Source organism: Pseudopodoces humilis, chromosome 18 (genome assembly GCF_049639895.1).
Source record: "Pseudopodoces humilis isolate 2021_Gansu_Grassland_sample_001 chromosome 18, ASM4963989v1, whole genome shotgun sequence".
NCBI classification, from domain to species: domain Eukaryota; kingdom Metazoa; phylum Chordata; class Aves; order Passeriformes; family Paridae; genus Pseudopodoces; species Pseudopodoces humilis.
Window position 1 is genome coordinate 1,899,327 of NC_142217.1, and position 21,612 is coordinate 1,920,938.

Consider the following 21,612-nt stretch of genomic DNA (forward strand, 5'->3'; position numbering starts at 1 on the left):
GGAACAATTTTGATGTATCAATGGTCAGGCTTGAGCTCATGACAAAAGCTTAATCGAAATTTGAATTGCACAAGCCCAGAAATCTCTCTATTTCTGCTTGCTGAATGAACTGCTACTCAGTGAATAACTAAGTTCTTTATATGACAACATTAGTCACAGTTAGCAAATTACCATGTGTTGTCCGATGTGAACACAGCTAAGAAACTGCTCAAGCCACAAAGGGAAATAAAACCCACAGCAGTGAAGAGGATCAGAAATTGAATTTACTAAGTGTATCTCGAACAAGTGCACAGCATATGTATTCCTAAAAGTGTCAAATTTACTCCACATGTGCACATACACACATTTTTGTTCAGAAAAGCTCAGGAAGTGGTATTAGAGTACATCTGAGATGGTTTAGGACAGCAATTATGTGTACAATAGCTATGTGTTTTAACTCGGTGTTTGTACCCCAGCAGCCAGCAACTTTCTCACCTTAGAAGAGCATTTAATCCATTGCTACATTTTCAGCCAATTTCTGTGTTCTCTATTACATTCTTACCTTCTCCCCGATGGAATATAGCTAGTGTTCCATCTGCCAGAGCAACCAGGACCCTCCCTTTCACATGCCTGAAATAACAGAATAGTAAATACATAAAAAATGCCGTAGAAGTGAGGGACTCAAAAACTCTTCCTGCCATCCATACACACCATCTTTACAGTGTCTCCAAAATTCCCAGTCTGTTTTGCACTGCAGGAACATCCTGCAAGAAGTTACACCTCTTACCTTCACTGCAGTTAAGATCATCACATCTGTAAATTTTCTGTTGATGAAATTCTTCTCCTTCGTAATACAAACACCATAAATTTCAACAAATTCCCCCTAATTTACCCCCCAGTGAAATTTTGCCCCACTTCTTCCTGATATTGCTAGTCATGTATTTACTGAATTGGGTCAGGACTGCAACTGAGCAGGAAAATGGGTTGGTATGAGGCTTTCCCATTAAAAAACCTTGGGAAACTTCTCTCACAAAACAATGCACTTAGGAAAGCAAAGAAAAAGTTGTGGCTGATACATCCTTGAAAGTCTTCAAGGCTGGGGATGTGGACGGGGCTTGGAGCAACCTGGTCTAGTGGAAGGTATCCTTGCTTGTGGCAGGGAGTTTAAACAAGAGGATCTTTAAGGCCCATTCCAACCCAAACCATTCTGTGATTCTGTAAGTCCACGACAAAGAGCTGCTAACCCCCTCTACAGCACTTCTCAGGCCCTGAACCTTCTCCACCGGGTCCCTTGGAACACACACTTACACCAGGCTCAGCACAGAGTCCTTCAGCTTTATTGAGTGCAGACACTTCTTCCAGTTAGACACAGCTGAGTGCACATAAAGCCTGTGAGAGAGAGCAAATTGGGGAAGATTAGCAGCAGGGCCCCACAAATTCAGCCTGCCCAGGTTTCATTGTTCCTTTCTGGTAGGAAAGGTGGAGGTGAGGTAAGAAAGTGATGTTAAATCGCTTAGACTATGGTGAGCTGAGCAATGAAAAGAGGAATGAAAACCTTTTCCAGAAACAAGCAGTGAACAAAATGTGTGTGGTCATGAAAAATAGGAGCCCATAGCAGGGAGGTGACACAAAGATCTACCAGCCCAAGGAGAACACACCAGCCATTCTGAGCTCCCAGCCACATGGTGGGGGAGGCACTGGTGCAGGTCCCAGCATCCCTGGTTGACTCCTGATCTGGCAGTGTTGTGCTTGGCTCCATCTTCAGCTGTCCATTCTCCCTGAAGAAGCAAAAGAACCATGTTAGAGATTTTGCAGCAGCAGTGCACAGAATGCCCACCTAAACCCACAGCCCAGCACCCACGGACAGGTTTGGGCCCTTGAAGACACAAACTGCTTCGTTCTCTTCAGTAGTTTTCAACTGCAAATCTGTAATTTACAGTATTTCCTTTCTCTTCCCCTTACAAAAATACTTCAAATTACAGACCCTGAGTGTTTAGCAAGACTATTACACAAATAGTATTTTCTCTGTTCATTTCCAGCTTCAACAGAAACAACTCAGAACAACATGGGCATTCGGGAACAACCTCTATCCATGACTTCCACCCTGTTCTTCAGGCCATCACATCACCTTTATTTGTCTTAAGAGCTTTTGAGTGGTGAATATGCTTTCTTGGTTATTTTACAGCACATCAGAGGTACTACGAGAATAATCATTTCTATACACATATCAGTAAGCTCCTTCAATAAGAACATGAAGGGTACACATACGTTGGGAGATCTGCCTTAACCACAGGTCTAAATTCATAGTGAGAGGTCAAATATCTGCATTTTAACAGCTGACACCTTCAATTGCAGGCTGAGCCACATCTGCTTTCATTTCATTTTTTTCTTTCCCTGTTATCCCATCTGTAATATTATTTGGGCACAAAACTGACAGAAGACTAACACTTTATCAGATCATGCTGATTGCTTCTCTTACCACAAAGCTTACGAAAACAGAATTGATTAGTTATAGAACAGAACCATTACTCTGACCCCAGCCCACCTACCCATTCTGCCTGGGAGCCTGGGCTGGGACAGGGTCTGTGAACACGTGCTCGGTGAGGGGCCCAGGCCGGGCCTGTGTTGGTTCTGCCTCACTGGCACTGGTCTCCGGCACCTCTGTAGCCTCTGTTGCTTCCTCAGTAGACTGAGACTGGTTGATCTTCCCATTGCAGACAGGAGCCACCTCATCTGGAGGACAATGAACAGTGTGAGACATTCTGAAGAATAGGCTGGTGAGTTAACTATGTAGACATCAGGCTGTCAATTTTTTAATTTATCTTCCCTTGCCAAACTCAATCAAGCCCTGACCATGTGCCACAGACATAGCAGCAGCTCATCCAGTATCTTCTGCCTGGATGGGAATACACACTATTTTAAAGTGAGGCCTAATCTGTGACTAGCACAGCACAGCATTGGAAGAGCTCCAAGACTGTCACTACAGTATGGAGTCAGCAAGGGCAGCAGTATGATTTGCATGTGAGCTTAATTGGCTTTCCAAGGCTCAGGGAACAAAGCAATCAGAACAGCTGCATCTGTAGCAGGGCAAACATCTCACATGCCCAAAATACTCTGCTTCATGACTCCCACAATCAGGCTGCAGCATGTGAATCAAACAAAAAAGGATTGCTATAAAAACAAATGTACCATAAGGGCCCTTGGTACCCCTCTATCATAATAACAAAATTCTGGAGGCCTCTGAAGTGCTTAACTTGGGGACAGGAGGATGTGGCTCTTATACCATGAGCTCATACAGCACTAGCCATAACTGAAATGTTACTAAGTTTTACATCCCAAAACTTACTCTGTCCCTTGTCCAGCACAGGTGTGTCCCCACGCGAGGAACAGTTGCTTCGTGGCACATTGCAGCGGGTCGCACAGCCCACCAGCGTGATCCCTGCCAAGACACCATCTGCTCCTGCTGACTCTTCAGGATTCACCTCCCCCTCCAGGAAGATCTCACCTGGGGGATAGTCACTCTCACTGGCCGCTGAAGGGCAAAGAACAGGTTCCCATGTAAATCAAGCAGTCACTGCTAATTTAATCTAGCTGTACTCCTGAGGTCACCCTAATGATGAGAAATTCTGATCCTTGTGGTTCACTACCCTGGGGAGGCACCATAGCATCCATCAGCAGCCTGATCCACAGCACATCCCCTCATGCCTAGTATCAGCATCCAAGGCAGGTACAGAGCCCTTCCACACCAGACAAGGCTCACTCCTGCTTCCAAAAAACACCCTTTGTGTACCAAAGAAACGACTTACTGAACTCTGAACAGGGAGGGATCTCCACAGAAAAGTCCTACAGGAAGGCAACATCTAGGTTATGATTTTGAGGAACCATTACAGAACACAACAAATCCCAGGGGTTAGTTCTAAAGTGAGGACATCTGTTACTCCTCAGTGGGGCAGGTGACCCTATGCAGACCCCAGCCTGGGCTGCACTCACCAGGGATGCTGGAGATGCACAGCACGTGAGCATTGCAGACAGTGAACTGGTCCACCACTGTGCCAGGCTGGTTGGCATCAATGATCACAACTTTACTGGTTGACAGTGTGCTAGTGAGGATCCAGACGCGGCTGGATGTGGCATCCATCTCATGGAGCTCCTTTGCCTTTGGGAGAGTAGACACACACAGGCATGATCAGCAGTCCTCTTGCATCAACCTGAGCCAAACAGTGCTTGGCAATATTTACACACAGTGTAATTTATTTTAAATTATATATTCTATTCTACAGTAGAACTATAAAAGAAATTTTTCTCTTTTATGTAGTTGTCTAATCAGTTATATTTTAATTTTTATTTTTATTAATTTTATTCCATTCATGTTGCTGCACTAGTATCCAAAGCACTGGCCAAAGAGCGTGTCTGATTCCTTAGGGTAAGGGCAATTTTGTCACTAATTTTTCTGTTGAGATGTCTGAAAAATGTATCACTGAATATTCATCACATCATTCAGAATGCCATGAATCTGGGATACAGACAACTGATCAGCTTAAGCAAGCTGGTGTTGGGAGAGTGTAAGGCAGCAGTGTAAGACAGGTATGCAGAAAAACCCTACAAACCAGACAGCATAAAATATTGTATTATTATCTGCAAATTACAGCTTAGTTCTTTACACAGGAAAAAAGCCCCAAATAATCACTTAAGACTGCCAAAAACCAGAAATGGATTAAATCTCAAAAGGCCCAAATGGACTCACAGACTCTATTCTTTTAACAAAAGCTTTGCCTCAATGTATTTATTATTTTTTTAATTTACAATGATGAGGGCTATGTAATTACCCTAGCAACCTCATCAAGCATTTAATTGACCTTATTAATTAGGTTTTTATTCAAAATTCCAAATGTTTCAAAAGCAAAGGTTGGAAAACTTTATACTAGATGATTTGTCCCAAATCACACCAAAAGTTACAGAAACGCCAGCACACCACAACACTGCCCCACAAGTACAAGAATATTTTATGGCATAGTACAAAGGTACTGATAGAGGGGGTATGGTAGGGATGAAATGAGAAAAAACATTGGAGGGAAAAAAAATCCATTTTATTTTCTGACCTTTTTTTTCTCAGGAGATGTATGATTACTTTTGTTGTTCTCGCCTTCCACTTCCCTATCACAGGTGAGGGGATCATGCCCAGGATCTAGTTTCTGTCCATTCCCAGGCTCCTGTTCCAAAGGTCTCCATCCTGAGAGATTGACTCCAGCTGCACACCACAGCTAAGAAACAGAAGCAGGAATCTGAACTAAGAATTCTGCAGGCTCCTTGGTCTCTTTGAATTTAGTTACCTTTGTGGAGAACTGTCAAATGTCAAACATCTAAAACATTTAGTTGGAAACACCAGATCTTGATGATTTCTACTAGAAGATATCCAATTTGATGAAGGTAAGACAGAGGATCTCTGTATCCAGCAACTTCACTGCTTTTTAGTCACTGCAGCAAAGCAAGCCAGGACATGGCAGATGCTTAATGTGTTCAAACTGACAGAAAGCAGGTTAAACAAGGTATTAGAAAAAGATTCTTCCCTGTGAGGGTGTGAGGCTGGTGAGGCCCTTGCACAGGTTGCCCAGAGAAGCCTGTGGCTGCCCCATCTCTGGAAGTGTGGAAAAAAGTCTGCTGGTTTAGCTCCCACATAAGCAGTTTTCTGAAATCAAATCCAGCTAACCTCCTATGAATTATTTCCAGAGAGCTTCTTAAGAGAATGCTTGGAACAGGACTACAAAAACAAATACTAGATTTATCTAAGACCTTAAGGGAAAGATGCTGCACAGAACATTATCTAAAGATCATACCTAGAACCTTCTAGAAACAATAGCATAATTTTTTTCTTACAATTTAAGCATCAGGATGACTTCTGAAAATCATGTCTGAATGAAGTAATGACAAACTGGCTATTTCAAAACAATCAGTTACAGCAGCTAAGTCTGCCACCTGCACAGATGACCACTTATGCCCAACTGCAATTCTACTCAAAACATTCTAGTATTAATAGACATGGCTTCACAAAAATCTGCTCCAGATAATACTGGCCTATTACCAATGAATTCTGGTCAACAGTAAAACCTAAGGAGTGATAAAATATGTTTTTGCTTTCACTTGGTCATTTTCATGAATTTTTATATCAGTTTCCATTACACCCTGAGGAGTCTTAGCAAAAGCATTAGAAGCATAAAATGTTGCTGTTGTTGATGAATTATCTCAAAAAAGCAAAATATGTCAGAAAATAGCAGGGGACCTAGCAACCAGAACCAGATGAGAATTTTGTCCTAAAATACTTTTTCCTACATTCACTGCAAACCACCATTCAGAAAAAGGAAGTGGAAGATAGAATCTGAAATATGTATTGTCAAAAGAATATAAACTGTAAAAACTGCAGGATTAGTGACCTAAATTATTTGCTTATTTATTTCATGTCCCCTTTCTGGACTGCATGGTAAGCAGAAACAACATACCTTCATAGTTGGATCCTTCTCTACTAGTGGGCGACAGTACACAGGCACAGGGACATTTTTCATGCGAGTGTCTTCCTGACCACCATTGGGACTCAGCTAGGGGGAGAAAAGACAAAAAAGACAGTATAAAGCTGCAAACACCAGGATATGGAAAGAGAGGTAGAATCAATGTGGCAGAACCAACCAGAGGTGGCTGCTGCTGAGACTTCCTATCACATCTTGTGTGAAACGGAGTCCTTAAGAGGAGCAGCGCACCCAAGAGAACATCTTATAATCAACAGTGCCCCAGTGACGGCAAACAGAGGCTACACATTGCTCTGCTGATAAGAGAAAGGATGCTCCCTGCAAAGAGTCAGGACACTAGCAGTCCCTTCCATCATGACAGTTGGACTTGATGACCTTAAAGGTCTTTTCCAGACTTAATGATTCTATGGCCTCAAACCTCCAAGCCATGCTGCCAGGCTCATCCCATTCAGGGAGTCTCTGACCAGTTAAAAGTGAGGCCTTTAACAACAAATGAGGCTAATGCTGTTTGATTTTGTGTTACTGATGGGAAGAAGTGGGCATAAACTGCATTTGTTTTTCATACTAAATGACTGTTAAAGTTATCAGATTATAAATGAAGTAACTAATGTTCCAGTCCAATTATAACAAATTTTTAAAAAAAAAAAAAAAAAACAACTGGACTCTGGTTTAGGGTACTTTTAGTTTAGGGTACTTTTCAGTTTCAGTATTTTCTTGCAGAGGAATGTCCCTCCATTGACTTTGGTGGAGTTATACAGAACATTAATTTGGTCTGTACAGTTATCATACAAACAAAATATGCACATGGTAGATCTAAATCAAATAGTTTACGACTAGGGTCCTTAGTTAATGTCCCACTCAGCTTGTCCAAAGCATGGTCCCTACCTGCTTGTACTTGGCTGGGAGGCTCCAACCACAAGCCTGCAACCGCCCATCATCATTCCGCACGTGCTCCCGGACCTGCCGGTACTGCTCTCGCTTCTGCTCACGGCGTGCCGAGGACGTACAGTCACTGAGGAGAGAAGCACAGTCACCCAGCTGTTGGTTAAAGAGAGGAGCTGAGGGTGAAGGGAGTATGGCCAGTATTGGGGAGGGCACACACAGAAAACCAAATCCAGATGTGAAAATAGATGTAGGGAATCAGAAACAAAAAAACTCTGTTGAGAAGCAGATACAGGCAGTTCTGTCACCTGAGCGATATGGCAAGCCAAGGCATTGTCATCACCTCTTATGATGTTCCAAGAGCCCTTCAGAAACAGAAAATACTCCTTTTTGAAAACTATCTAGGAGATCACACCAATTTTTGCTGAGCTGTTACAATTTATTAATCTAATGTCTCCATCAGGAAGGCATTTTCAGTTCTTCCTTTCCTCATTATAGTAAACTATGAATTTTTCTGTTCATTTTTAAGCTTTCTCTGCTGACAAGGAAAACGTGCACTAACTGCTGGTTCCAACAACTCCAGCTTTGCACTGGCAAAGGTTAAACCAAAAATTGATCTGTGAGCTTTTAGACATGTTTTAATGTAAATAAATGTTGTTTGTAGGCCCCAGCCCTCAAAGGGTTTTTAAAGTATCATCTGAGGTACAAACAACATCAGCAGAAAAATTAAATCCTGTGGGCAGCCCCATTATGTAATGCACTGCTGAGAAATACTTAGATGTCATTAGAGAAAAAGACTGAGTAAGAGCAGTGGGTATCTAAAACATTTAAATTTACCTTTCTACAAGATCCAGTGTCTTTTCAACAAATCTTTTTTATTGTAGAAGCTATCCTAATTTACCACCACATTCTACAAAGTCCTTCCATAAGAACATGTGAAACCACACAACCTTTTCCATGGTGGAAGATGTTGTCAAGTCTTGTAAAGCACTGAAGAGTTTTCTTCCTTTCATGTCAGCAACACAAAGAATTTGGGTAAGACTGTAGTAGCAATACCCAGAGGCTCATTTTTAGCATGCTTAAGATTAAAACCAAGTACTGGAACTTAAATGTACTGCGGAAAGAACTTTTATCTTCACTTAAACCCCTTGTCAAAAGTGTTGTGCAGACATTCCATCCCTTTGTCCTGATGCTGCCATCCCACTCCACCCTCCTTCATTGTGCCACCACACAAAAACCCTCCTTCATTCCATCCCACTTCTGCAAATACAAGTGCAGAACTAGACTGGGGTCAACTTGAGCTCCAGTGGTCCCTGCTGAGATGATCCATCATAGCCTGGAAAACCACAGGTACTGTATGTTTGGGAGGACAAGGTTTGCTGAACCCATCCATGTAGTAACTGATGAGTGAAAGCTCAGGGAGATAAACCACAGAGAACAGAGACATATTAACATCACACACACTGTTTCCAAAGTAGAAAACAGCTTATTTCGAACACTGCTGCTCTTTAGGAGAGCTGCAGGGGAGCCTGGCTTGGCACACAGGCCTGCAACTCACTCGTCAGGGAAGAACTCAAGGGTGCGGCTGCTGGAGGAGATCTGGCACATGGTGTGGCTGCGCCGCTGGCTGAACCCCGCTGTGGTGGGAGACTTGTAGTGGATATTCACAGAGGGGTAGGTCCTCTTTGCTGGGGGAGGGCTGGAGGAAGAGCTGAACAGACGGCTGAAGCTAGGGACAGAAAAAGACCAACAAGTAAGAGAAAAGGTGCCTGGGGAGACAGGCATCATAGATACACAAAAGGGGAAGCAAGAGGCTGTGATCAAAGGCTGTAAGCCTGTCACAAAAACTGCTCTACTTTAAACCCAGACCTACATCCTTGGTTTGATTGGCACAAGGTGTTTTTAGCTTCCAGAAATAGGTACCTATTACAACTGACTGTCAATGTATGGAAGTTTCCATTCCAGGATACTCATGATCTTTTTCAGCCTGTGAAACAAAATCAGTGTGCATGGTGAGATCTGATTTTAATTTCACTAAGGACAAAGGAAGCTCTTGAAGGCAAAAGGGTTAAGTCAAGAACACTTCTATCTGACATTAATGTCAGAGTCTACTAAGTTGCTGTCTAAAGTAGAAACAGCAACACTCCCCCTTTTCCTTATCTTGCACGAACCACCAAAGAACTTACAACTGCCAAATGGTGGATTTCTTCTTCTCCTGGACAGATGGGTGCTCACGGGAAGCTCTATGGACAAACAGCAGAACCAAGTTAATCTCTGCCAAGCATGAGGTCATGTCCATTAAGGAAGCCATGCTGAAAGTCAGAATTCATTCTAACTTGTTTCAAGACACCGGGGAAAGGGACATGCACTGGTCTTCAATGCAAGCACACCACTCCACTTTAAGTATCAATGCTGAGGTGAAAAGCAAGTAAGTATGTTTAACATGAAGTTTTATCAATTCTCTGTAACACTGTCTGCCACAGACAGTGCGGGGACCCCAGCATTAGAGTCACTTCAAGCTGTAGCCTTTAGAACTCATCAATCAGAAGCAATACTCCTCCCAAGAGCTTCTCCCAGTTTAATAAGCACACAAGAAACAAGCAAGACAAACAACTGTCCAGTGTCTCCAAATAACGGTGGCAACATAAGATTTGCAGCCCAGGTTCAAGAAGAAGAGAGAAAGAACTGGTATTAGGAGAGAAGCATCTACAGTCTGGAAAACTCCCAGTACCTCTCAACCCTATATTAGTAGGGGTTGCATTGACCACAAGGTAAAACATGAACAGGTTCTGTCCTAATCAGGGATTCTACCCAACACCCAGCCTCACCTGATCATCTCTGTCCACCTGACAGCCTCCTGGAGCTCCATCAGCCTCTCCTTGTACTGGTTGCGCTCCATCAGGACCCGGGCCATCTCCACACGGGTGAAACGTCGGCGCTGGGCAATGGGAATGTTGTCCTGCAGAGGGGAGGAGCACTGCTTCAGCAAACAAAAGATGGAATGGGATTGAGGTTAGTACCAGGCAAGTCAGGGGACAGACACATATCTGTTAGTTCTTCTCCTGTCCTGCTTGATTTCACCCCCATTTCCCCATATGAGGAGCTAATTCAGAAAGTGAGCTCCCAACTATGGCCATGGACCTCTGGGTGTTCGGCAAACCCATGGAAATTAGAATGAGAATCACCACCAACTTGAACACACAGCCCTCCCATATGCACACCTCAGTGTAGGACTATTGCCCACAAGGTGCTTTGATAGTCTACAAGGAATGGTAAGAATTGACAGTGGCCTGTTGGTCCAAAAATTTGGAAACCAAAGTTTTAATTCAGTAGCAAAGCCAGTCACAAGCAGCAGGGCGCACCACATAATGCCATCTGCCCCCTCAGGAGGACTTGAAGGAGGTATTCTGTTAGTACAGATGCATAAAGACAGGATAGAGGAAACTAAGGAAATGCCTTTTCCTCTTTGGTGAGACAACCTGACCTTCCAATGAGGGCACAGGCAGCTTTGGGTTGGGAACAACAGGAGTGAAAGCCTCTTTTGAAGAGCGGAAAATGAGAACAACATGACTAAGTTGCAGAAAATATCTGCCCAAAATAAAAACTGCATGGGTTTTGGAAACTCATTACTAGGAGGTGGCACAGGGCTGTGCTACACTGTGGCAATTCCCTAGTTCAGCCTGGCTGGTAAGTGCTACTGAGAGCTGGAACAGCACAAATTAACCCAGTTACTCTCTAGCCTCCCTAGACTTTGAATCAAATCTGTATGACTAGTCAAAACAAGAACTGTATAAACAAAAAGGAATTTATCAATTATTTTTTAAATTATAAAAAGAACCAGACCTCCTGTCTGTTCAGCTGTAAACAAATCCAACTCTCTTCAGCAGCTCATGACCACAACCTGAAAATGTTCCTATCTACCTAAATTCTCAACAGACAAAAAGTTCACTCCAATTAAGTCAAAAGATTTAGGCTAAAACAGAACCTGCTCTGATACCTTGTGTAAGAAAGGAAACAGTAACACTGGTAAGTTTTACCTTATTATTACTCTATTGAATTCTCTGGCAGGGACATTTACAAGTACAATCTCGTTACTGCTTGATTTGCCTTTTTTTCAGCTAAGCCAGTCTTTGTTGAAAAGCCTCTATCCCAGCCATACCAGTTTCAAGAGCTGTCCTAGAAGAACAGCCCACAAGCCTTCTCTGCCTGTATGCTCTAACAGGCAGTACTGGCTTATGAAAAAGAATTAACAAGGAAAACACTGCACTAAGACATGGTGCTAGTCACCGTTGCAAAGCTGGCTGCGTAAACTGGATTTCACTGGATGATGTCCTCACAGCTACATCTTCACTGCCAACATGGGGACAGGCTCTTCTGGAGAAGCCTGACAATCATAACAGCTTGAGGGAATCCTCACTTCACATTAGGTTTTAATTCTAAATTAGGATGGTATTGAACAGGGCAGTGCTCTAGCACCCAGCTGGGGAAACTACATCCTGCACAGTAGTACTGCCACTGGGTCGGCTGCGCCTCTGTGCCAGATTCTGGTTTGAAAGTTGTATGAAGGGATTTCATGCTCATCAGCCACAACCCATTCACCACCCTTGCCCTCATTGCTAACAAAGGCACATCAATCTGCATCTCAGGACTCATATGCATGAAGCAATATAGGAAAGTAAATCAACCCCCTTTCCCCACAGGCATTTTAGTAATGTCATATACCAATTCTGTACAGAGATAGCTGCTTACATCCTCCACCTCCTCTTTGGGCTCTCGTCGGGCAACAATTGCTTCAGATTTCACTCTAAGAAACAGGAAGAAAGGGATCAAAACAGCAAGTGACACCATGGCTGGCTTCGGGAAGAGAACCAGCTATGGGAAGTCTGACTGCATCCGTTGCAAGGGGGTGATCTCAAACCATGTGTACCAAGTGTACAAATTCTGAGATGCTTTTCTGGCATTTTCCCTCCCTCTTCCAGCACATTACTCTTAACACCCCATTGATCTCACCCCATTTTTTTCAAACATTTGTTGTGAGCACCAAAATACTGATCACTGGAAGAATCCAGCCAGTTTCTATTTCTGAACCAGCATCTACGTTCAAATATTTGATATTCAAATATTTGATGAGAACTGAGCCATTTCCAATAGGGAAAATGCTGGCTAAAATGCTTCTGATTTCAGTAGATTCTCTGATTCTTTGTGATTCAATACAGTGAAAAAACCCCCAACGTGAAGAATAGTTTGCCAAAATGATAAAGAACACCAAACCCTGTCAAAAAATATTGAAAGTATTTACATAAGTGCTTTCGTTTTCTTTGATCTCCTACTTTATGAGGCATTACAAAAGGCATTTAAAAAACCTCCCTTGCAAGACTACTTCCATTTCAGACATACTGAACTATGGATGCTGAAAGCAGGCAGGGAGCACAGAGCCTGTGTGAAACTAAGTCACACAGGTTTCTCATTCTGGCCTGAGAAAGCATAAGAAAGAATCCAAACAGTCCTTGGTAAAGGACAACAATCTTTGCTTTGTTTTTAGGAAAACAGTCAAGGGGCGGTGTTCCACTTAACAGATGATGGCAATGTGTACCTTTAATGACCAATGAGAGTTTTACCTCTCAGACCTTGTTGAACATGTGTATAAAAGAAGATTAAGAATAATAAACTTTGCTCTCTTGGACAGCTAAGAGAGTCATGCCATACTACTTCACTGTTCCTAATATAGGGTGATACTGAACAACAAAGAGACCAGACTGTGTTATTCTTGGTGATTCTGAGCTCAGACTACAGCACCTTCTAGATTCCAGCTGGAGAACGAACTGTGTCTTCTGCCCAGAGCACCTGCAGTCAAGCACAGCCAGCCACAATGAAACTGTTCTGCTCCAAGCTCCAGAAGGTAGCTTTGTGTGTATGGATGTGAAACCATCCCAGGCTTTGCTGGGCAGTTGGGTTTTAGTTTCTTTAGTTTGAAAGCAAGATAAAAAGTAATATCTTCCTGTATCAGACTTTAGAAACTCTTTTGCCTCTTCACAGTCTTTACATGAGCAATGAAACAATTACTGATACAGGCATTTAAATATTTCTTGTGTAACCCTGTATGAGCTCTTTCAGCAACTGAATGGGCATCCACTTGTCTCAGAGCCTGGCTGCCAGAAGGATCAAGCTCTTGGCAGTTTCCTTCAAAACTATTGGTTTTGAAATTCCCTTTCTTTGGGTGGTTTTGGTTGTTGTTGGTTGGTTGCCTTTTAATTGCAAATTTAAACCTTTAATGCTTCACTCCAGGGATCCTGGGTTTTTAGCTGCTTCAGAATACTAATCCTGCCCTGTTGTGCTCTCTAAAGTACCTTTGGATGTCAATGCTAACCCCATGAGTGAAACAGAGTAAAACAGGAGATGGGCTTACCACTCCTCACTCCCAGCTCCTTGGGGCAGGGGAGTCATCACTCACCTCTTTAGCTCCTCCTCCAGCTCCTTGACTCTGGTTTCTATTTTGGCTTTGGCTTGCTTTGTTGCTTCCAGTTCTCCCTTCAGCACCTCCTGCTCCCCAGACAGCTGGTCCACCTTGGCAATCAAATCATTCTTCACAACGTTCAAAGCATTTCTTGAAGATGTGAAAGGGACAATAAGCAAAAATGCCCAAAACCAGCATCTGTCCATAAAAGAGACCTTTAACTAAAGTCCCAGGCACTACAAGGAGAGTTGAAACAAGTGTGTTTAACAATTCAATTCAGCTATGACTCAAGGGAAATTAAACTTTGGGAAGATGGAGCTGCAGAAGAACAGAGAAATCACCCAAATTGTTCAGGATGAGGTTTGTCCATTCCTGTATCCTGACTAACAAACCAACCTCTCCTTTGGAAAATGGCAGAACACTGCAGAAGGCATGCGTAGAGCAACCTATCTGTTTTTGACAGAATTAAAGTCTGAAATACATCTCTCAGAACTGCTGTCATCTGCAATTGAGGATGATTACAGATGATGGCAATAGAAATATACATTTCCAATCAGCTCCAAAACATCTTAAATTTATAAAATCAGTAGCTTCCCGTAACAGTAGGTTCTCCAGAGCTCCCCTGGGCATACTCTGCTTTCCTCTTCCCGGCTCTTCAGTTTTAATAGCTGGTTTACTAGCTTTTCTCAAAAATAAACTCCATTACATTGTCTGCTTCTCCTTCATCAACTACAAAATATTTGAGAACTCAACAGTGACAAGTTTTTTTTCCTAATAACAAACCTTGCAAATAAAACCTTATTATCAGCAACATCCTCACAGAGGCTCAGACCAACATACGGATTCCCACTGAAGTTAATTTAAACCTTGCAACTGATCTCAGATGACATCAGGCCCTACCAGTACATGCCTAGAGGCTTTATCCAAGTGCCTGCAGAAAGGAAAACAGTAAGGAAATAGCTCAGGAGAGCAATTCTTCTTCTGCAAGTGAAGGAACAAGTATTCAGGACAACCATTTAGATAAAAAAGTGAGGCAGGAGTTCTGACCAAGACCTACTCCGAGGTGACATCTCATTTGTAATCAGGCAGGTAGGTCAGAGCATGCAACAGTTCCTTACTTGGTCTCCAGCAGCTGAGAGTTCTCCAACAGCAGATTGCCCACTTCTTTGCCCATTCCTGAAAAGAAAGGCCAGGCAGTTTTCACCTGCTCTCCTAGAAACATGCAGCTTTTGTGGCAATGCCTAACTTATGCTTGAGGAAAAGAAATCACTTTTGTTAGGCTTCCCTAGATTACTGTGTTTTGTGTGGAGAGTGGCGTGTCTCTAGCTGAATGACCAAACAGCACCAGCAAAGACATCCATGTGTCCTGTAGACAATACAAATTCAGACCTAGCTTCTCACCCCAACCTTAACAGACCTCTTTGAGAGGGAGAGAGGGGAAAGCTTCACTAATACCAATCAGGGAAGTCAAGGCAGTAACTCCTGGTTCAGCCATGAGCTATTGCAAACATTTTTTATCATGCTTCACACAGAATGAAGGTAGAGTTTATGGGTTTTCCACAGAGAATAGCAGAATACTGTCCAAGTTGCTGTCCTGATCTGCACACCAGTGATTTTCTTCCTTTCTTAGTATAAGCCAAATTTTCTGTTTGCATGATTTGGGATCATGGTTATGAAGAGTTTCATGCATACGAAAGGCTTACCCATTACTGACCTTGTGCTTGAGTAATTTTAATAGCAATTAATTTAGTTTATTTAGAGAAATTTAATAGGACTGCAGATTGTCCCTTGCTACAGGGATAATCCCTTACAGCTCTAACAGCTTCTTCACAGGTATTTAAAATGCGAAGTCTCAGTTCCACCACTTCAGAACCACACTCAACACCTACAGCAGACACTCTGCACTTGCACTTGGGCATCCATGTACAATTGCAATCTGCAGACTGGTTTACAAGAACACTGACACATCTGGGGCTAAGAGTGAAGGTCAAATTCAGTATTTCATAAAACAAATGAAATTTAGGGACCGAAAGCACATCTGGATTGTTTCCCACTGCCAGGAACTTGCTGAGTCTCAGGGTCAGCCTCTGTCCTATGGTAAGGAACAGAGGCCACCTGAGAGCTGAAGGCAGAGGCCTCTCCCTGTTGGAGGACAGTCCTGAGGGGTGCAGCTCATATCTCACCACAGGTCCCAGAGCATGAAGAAGTCTCCCCACAATCAGTATTTGTCCTGCCCTCTGAACTCTCTCTTCCTTCACAGCGAAGACATCAACAGTCTTCATGATACATCATTTGCTGATTAATTTTTAATTAAATTTAATTAAATGATTAATCATTTGCAGAAAGTAAAAACGACACAAACTTGAATTAAATGGAAGTTAGAAGAACATGGCAGCACATGAGAAGTGAGAAAACACCACAACACTCCAACACACAGATCTTCTTCCCACAGTTAAACAGAATGAATTTATGATGACAAATGCAAATTCTCAGCAAGAATGAGTAAGAAGCGGCATTTTTAAAAAACTTTTGAAAAATTAGTGACAGATAATTAATCACTTTGATGTTTCAGGCAATGTGTGTTAGAGAATATTCCAACAGCACAAAAGTGAGAAACACTAATTGCAATGCAAACTACAGTGTATTTTGGGTTGGTAAGGTGAAGGTGAAATATCTATAGCCCTTGTTTTTTACGACATGCCGCATGTAGGTCAGAAGACCCAGAAGTCTTCTGTTTATAAAATTATTTTCTTGCTCGTTTTTAGTGATTGTACAAATAACCAATTAAATATTTAGCCTGTAAGGCATTAAATTGGCACAAGAACATTAAAGGTGCTGAAGAACATCCAGGGAAAAGCTCATCCCCATATTTATTTTTTTTTATTAAATCTTTTTCCATCATATTATTGAGTCATACATCCCTCTCTGCAGCTGTTTTTGGGAAAGAAATTAATTCTGGGAAGAGGGTGAGCTATCATACCAGAACTGAAGGTCACACAGCATTCCGTTAGTATCCTTCACCACAGCTTCTACTTGTGTATGATACAGTGACAGCCCAATGCCTTAACCACCTAGAGGGTCATAAAGGCTCCTTCGGCAATAAAGAACAGGAGGAAGCCTCCTAGAGCCATGGAGTGGCGCTACAAGATCATCTTGCACAGGCTGCAATAGGACAGCTCTGCTCATGGGAAGAAAACTTTCAGTGTGCAGAGACTATAAGGAGACCTCTTCAACCCTCTGGGGCGTGGAGCAAAGGGATATGAGGTCTGGGCAGAGCCCTGTCCAGCAGAGCACCTACACCATCTTTATCCCACAGCCAGGCAAACAATGTGAAGCATCAAAGCAGATAATCAATGACATTGAAACAGACGACAATCCCCAAACCACCTCAACAGAGCAGCTGCATCCTGCTTCTTGAAGAGGTGCTGCCACTACCACAAAAAACCAAACCAAGGTGATACAAGGCATATGGACAGATGATGAGTGGATGAAAGGAATGCATAAAAAAATGCACATTAAAAAAAAAAAGAAAAGGAAAAAAAGTAAAAAGGCCTTCGCCTTACCAAAGAAATCATCCCGTACTATGAGAGCCATCCCATACGAGAAAGGGAACAGAAAGAGATGGGGACAAAGGGGAAGAAAGGAAGAGAAAAACAGCAGCCATTAAGTACCAGTCTGTAAACAGCAAACAGAGCAGCTCATTAGCACATGTACAGTGTGTGGTGCCAGCACATGTGATGCTTGGTAGAAAGTTATCTTGTTCTGCTGTAGCTTGACCTAACAGGGACTTTACCTCAGAGTGTCACAGAACAGTTTGGGTTGAAAGGGACATTTAAAACTCATCCATTTCCAGTCCCTGCTATTCCCTCCCACTAGACGACGTTTCTCTAAGCCCCATCTAACCTGGCCTTGAACACTCCCAGGGATGAAGCAGCCACAGCTTCTCTGGGCAACCTGTGCCAGGGCCTTACCACCCTATTGCAAAAAAAATAAATTCTTTTATCTAATCTAAATCTCTCCTATTTTGTTTAAAACCATCACCCCTTGTTCTATCACAACAGATGTCAGGGTAAGCTTGAGATGACCTTCATCTGCATCCTTCATCTTCATCATCTTCTCTATAAACTCATCCTTGAGTTTCCCATCACCACAACAAAAGCAGGTCAATAGACATGATGAATAGGGTGAAGGAAGAACAGTAGCAGGGGAAAAAAGAACAAAAGTGGGGCTGAGTATCAAAACTTTTGTCTGGCCTGAAAAGGCCAAAAGGTACCTCCACACTGCAACAAACTTCAACCAAACTTCAGTGGGAGGTTTTCTGAGGAATGTTCACAAAAAATGTGGCTTACAGTAAAACCAGTCTGAATTAAAAGAAGGGATGATTCCATCCCTTTCTTGGTATCATTACAGAGCCCACACTGAGCAGTGCTGGGCACAGGGACATAGCAGAGCTTGTTGGCGCCATCGCAGATGCCAGGTCTCTGTCTTTCCTACAGGGCAATTTTTACCCCGTTTGTACTGTAATCAAGAGCGATCCCCTTGACTTCAACTGAAATTGCATCAGGGCCCAAGTGTATTTTACAAGCAGGTGCAAACCTGATGGCAGAGAATGGCCCTAGAGCAGCAAGCTTCCTCCAACAAAGGACAGAGCCATCACCCAGCTTCTGAGACAAAAAGGCAAAGTTTTCACCAAAGACAGAGCCTTGCCACTCTAACCCATCACAAAAGTGTCTTTAATGTCACTGCCACAGTACCTCTAGGGGGTTGGTTTGCACCAGGAAACCCCCCACAGCCACTGGTACATGGAGGGACTCTTCACAGCACAGGCCATGGAGAGGACAGTGGGACCCTCACTCAGTCTGTTCCCACCCAACCTCTGCTACAAGTATCCTTCCTGGCAGAAAAAGTCCTTTGAGCCCTGAGACCTCAAGTGACAGGGTAGTGCGACACTGTGGAGCAAACCTGCCAGCAGACACTCAAGAGAAAGTGGGTTGAGAGGCAGCAGGAATGTGAGCAGAGCAGGGACCTCCTGCTGCAGGGACCCACCAGTGTGAGGCAACCAAGCAAGGCAAGGTGGGAGAAGTCTGCAAAGCCAGCTGTGTTTGGACAAGAGCAGGGGAGTATCACACGTGTATACCACATCATCCAACCTCAACTAGAAAAAAGGAAACAAGGAGAACTGAGCAGGAGATACACACCTGAGAACTCCCCTATGCGCCATGTCCAGCGAAGCACAGAGAGACAAGGGAAAAAGGAAGTGAAAAAGGATCCATCAGTGACTGAAACCAACAAAATCTTGTTCAAAAAAAATTAACAATGATTCAGCCATTTCAATGTCAAAAGGCATGAAATAGTAAGGACAGGACCTGCCATAGCTGCTGATGGCATGACTCTACATATAGGACAGAAAAACCAACCAAGGAAAAGTAACCTGTGGTACAACTGCAAACATACACCTCAGCTATCTGTCCCCAGATTTCCAGATGTGGATGTGAGGCAATCAGATCTTCCTCAACTGGGTTAACCTTTTTTTGTCTTTATTTAGTCATCTACCACAAAATTCAGAACAGCTCATTACCACTACCTCTCACTTCCCCTCCCCTTGTGATTTTAACAGCTGGATCGTCTGACAATAACTGTGCTCTCCAGTGACACTTCAGTCTGCAAAAGACAACTGGTTGCATGCAAAACCTTTTTTTTTTTTGTACAGTGTAGCACTGGAACTTAGTTTGATAATCTCATTACAATTTCTGTACACAACACTGTATATAAACTTACCGGTAATAAGGCTGCATTTCTGTATTTACCATAGACCCCTTGTTCTTTCATTTCCAAAGCAAATATAGTTGGTTATCCTAAACCTGAATCACAGAATGGTCTAGATTGGAATGATCATCCACAGTTTTACCCCCTGCCATGGGCAGGGACACCTTTCACTATCCCAGGTTGCTCCAAGCCCCCTCTAACCTAGCCTTGGACACTCCCAGAGATGGGGCAGCCACAGCCTCTTTGGGCAATCAGCCCACCACCCGCAATAAAAGGACCTGTCCACTGAGCACACCCGAACTGCTGTGATGATTTGATGGAAACTCTTGGGATAGGGAAGAGCAGGAAGTGGGATCTGAGAAAAGGGGAGACGGGAGAGCAGGAGCCTACCCAGGATCACCTGTGATTAACAAGTGAATATGCAGGAAAATAGACAACTAGAGCTCCAAAGTCTGTAGGAGAAATAAGGGAATTTGGTCCTCTATTCCCACTAGGAAATAATTGTTCTCACTCCACATTTTTCTCCAGAGTACTTCCTATACAAACCCATGTATGTAAAGCAGTATCAGAGGCAGGAGGAAACCCACATGTTTTGTGGGTTTTATTCAAAATAGTAAAACATGAAGAATGCCAATTATGTACCAGGAATAAATGGGATTTTTCATTCCAGAATCAGACTTGCCTGCCAGCCACTGCTCAAGGGTAATTTCAGTAAGTCCTGTTTTTAAAGCCTTCTTCAATGAGGTTCTTCTTTCTTTAAGAAACCAAGACCAAAATAAATTACAGAATGACTGCCAAGTTTTCAGAGACTGGAGGAAGTAGTAAGTCTTCACTTAAGTGACCTTAGAGTCATTCATTAATTTGATTTACAGAAAGAAGTGAGCTCCAAATAAGACCAAGAGAGAACTCTTTCAGCTTGTTTCTTACATAATGCTTTTATAAACATGATGCTCATAAAGCACCATTTCCTCTGTGTCTCTTCAGACTCAAAAGTACAGCACAAAGAGAGAACATTCTACCTAAAAAAAAAAGACAAGATTTTGGATTATGTTGATAGATTTTTGTCAGCCCTGAGATTTAACCCTCTGCTTCTATCTTTACCAGACTTTCTTTCATGCCTTCTGTTGTGCAAAGCCAAAAAAAGTACCAGTCTCATTTCTTGTTGACAGACAGAACCCCTGAGATCTCTCTGTACTTCCTCCCTTTGGACAACCAGCAATGTGTGTGTTCATTTTAAAAACACTCATATGTGCCAGAGTCAGTGGCCAAAACTCAGCAAAAGGATTAATTAGATCAATGTTTATCGCAAAAAAAGGCACAGAACTACCTGATTTCACCACAGTCCATCTCCCAAGTTTGAAAAGGAACCAGTTATTTTGCTGACCCACCATGGGATCGCCCAAGAGGGTCTGGTGCTGTGCCAGAAAATGGTCCCAGCATAGAAATGTCCTCCTCATAAGCCATGCTACAGTCTTCAGAAATTACACTATGATCTTCAGGGCTCAACACTTACATGGGCACTGTTCAACAGTCTTTGTACACTTCTACTGCAAGTCGTAACTCCCAAACAACAGACATCTCACCACACCGAAGTCTTTGTGCAGCCTCGTAGCAGGAAGAGGTGAAGCACCTTTGACTTCATCTGAGACTGTAGTGAACAACCATGCAAGATTTGGGCAACAAAAAGCTTTGGGCCTTTTAAAACAACAGTCTGCATTTCTTGCTGATCACTGGGTCAGGCTACAGGGTCATCCCAAGGGGAAGTGGATTTCCAGGAGGCAGGCTTCCAAAGTGGGAAGCACATTGTCTGAAGACGTTCACACACCAAGCAAGTAATTTTCCAGAATCGTAACTCTTCCAAGCCAATAATACTTGATACCCCAGCCATTCTGGGGGGAGAAGGAAAGCAGCAGTTGGCACAGTGATTAGCAGACAGAGACACAGAATCAACCCAACACTCCTTGATAAGGAAGGAGGGGACACAAGGACCAAGAAAGAGATACTCAATAGCAA

General features: G+C 43.0%; 1 protein-coding gene across 27 annotated transcripts in view; it reads right to left on the reverse strand.

The window, feature by feature from the left end:
* The window catches only part of MAPK8IP3 (mitogen-activated protein kinase 8 interacting protein 3), a 75,831-nt gene that overhangs the window by 10,779 nt on the left and 43,440 nt on the right, over positions 1-21,612 (reverse strand). For 10 of the 27 annotated variants that reach the window (XR_015774113.1, XM_088064212.1, XM_088064208.1 and 7 more), the window contains 17 exons: positions 19,032-19,043; positions 17,397-17,414; positions 14,952-15,009; positions 13,831-13,983; positions 12,102-12,183; positions 10,208-10,359; positions 9,566-9,622; positions 8,938-9,108; positions 7,383-7,509; positions 6,474-6,569; positions 5,079-5,240; positions 3,970-4,135; positions 3,326-3,511; positions 2,529-2,712; positions 1,638-1,757; positions 1,288-1,368; positions 542-609 (listed from right to left, as the gene is read on the reverse strand). Coding sequence is in view for 26 of the 27 variants with exons in the window: in XM_088064212.1 (XP_087920338.1) it covers positions 542-609; positions 1,288-1,368; positions 1,638-1,757; positions 2,529-2,712; positions 3,326-3,511; positions 3,970-4,135; positions 5,079-5,240; positions 6,474-6,569; positions 7,383-7,509; positions 8,938-9,108; positions 9,566-9,622; positions 10,208-10,359; positions 12,102-12,183; positions 13,831-13,983; positions 14,952-15,009; positions 17,397-17,414; positions 19,032-19,043 (1,893 nt within the window). In the remaining variant the exon portion in view is untranslated. The remainder of the gene's footprint in view (positions 1-541; positions 610-1,287; positions 1,369-1,637; positions 1,758-2,528; positions 2,713-3,325; positions 3,512-3,969; positions 4,136-5,078; positions 5,241-6,473; positions 6,570-7,382; positions 7,510-8,937; positions 9,109-9,565; positions 9,623-10,207; positions 10,360-12,101; positions 12,184-13,830; positions 13,984-14,951; positions 15,010-17,396; positions 17,415-19,031; positions 19,044-21,612) is intronic. The other 17 variants (XM_088064209.1, XM_088064200.1, XM_088064207.1 and 14 more) reach the window with 11 other exon arrangements.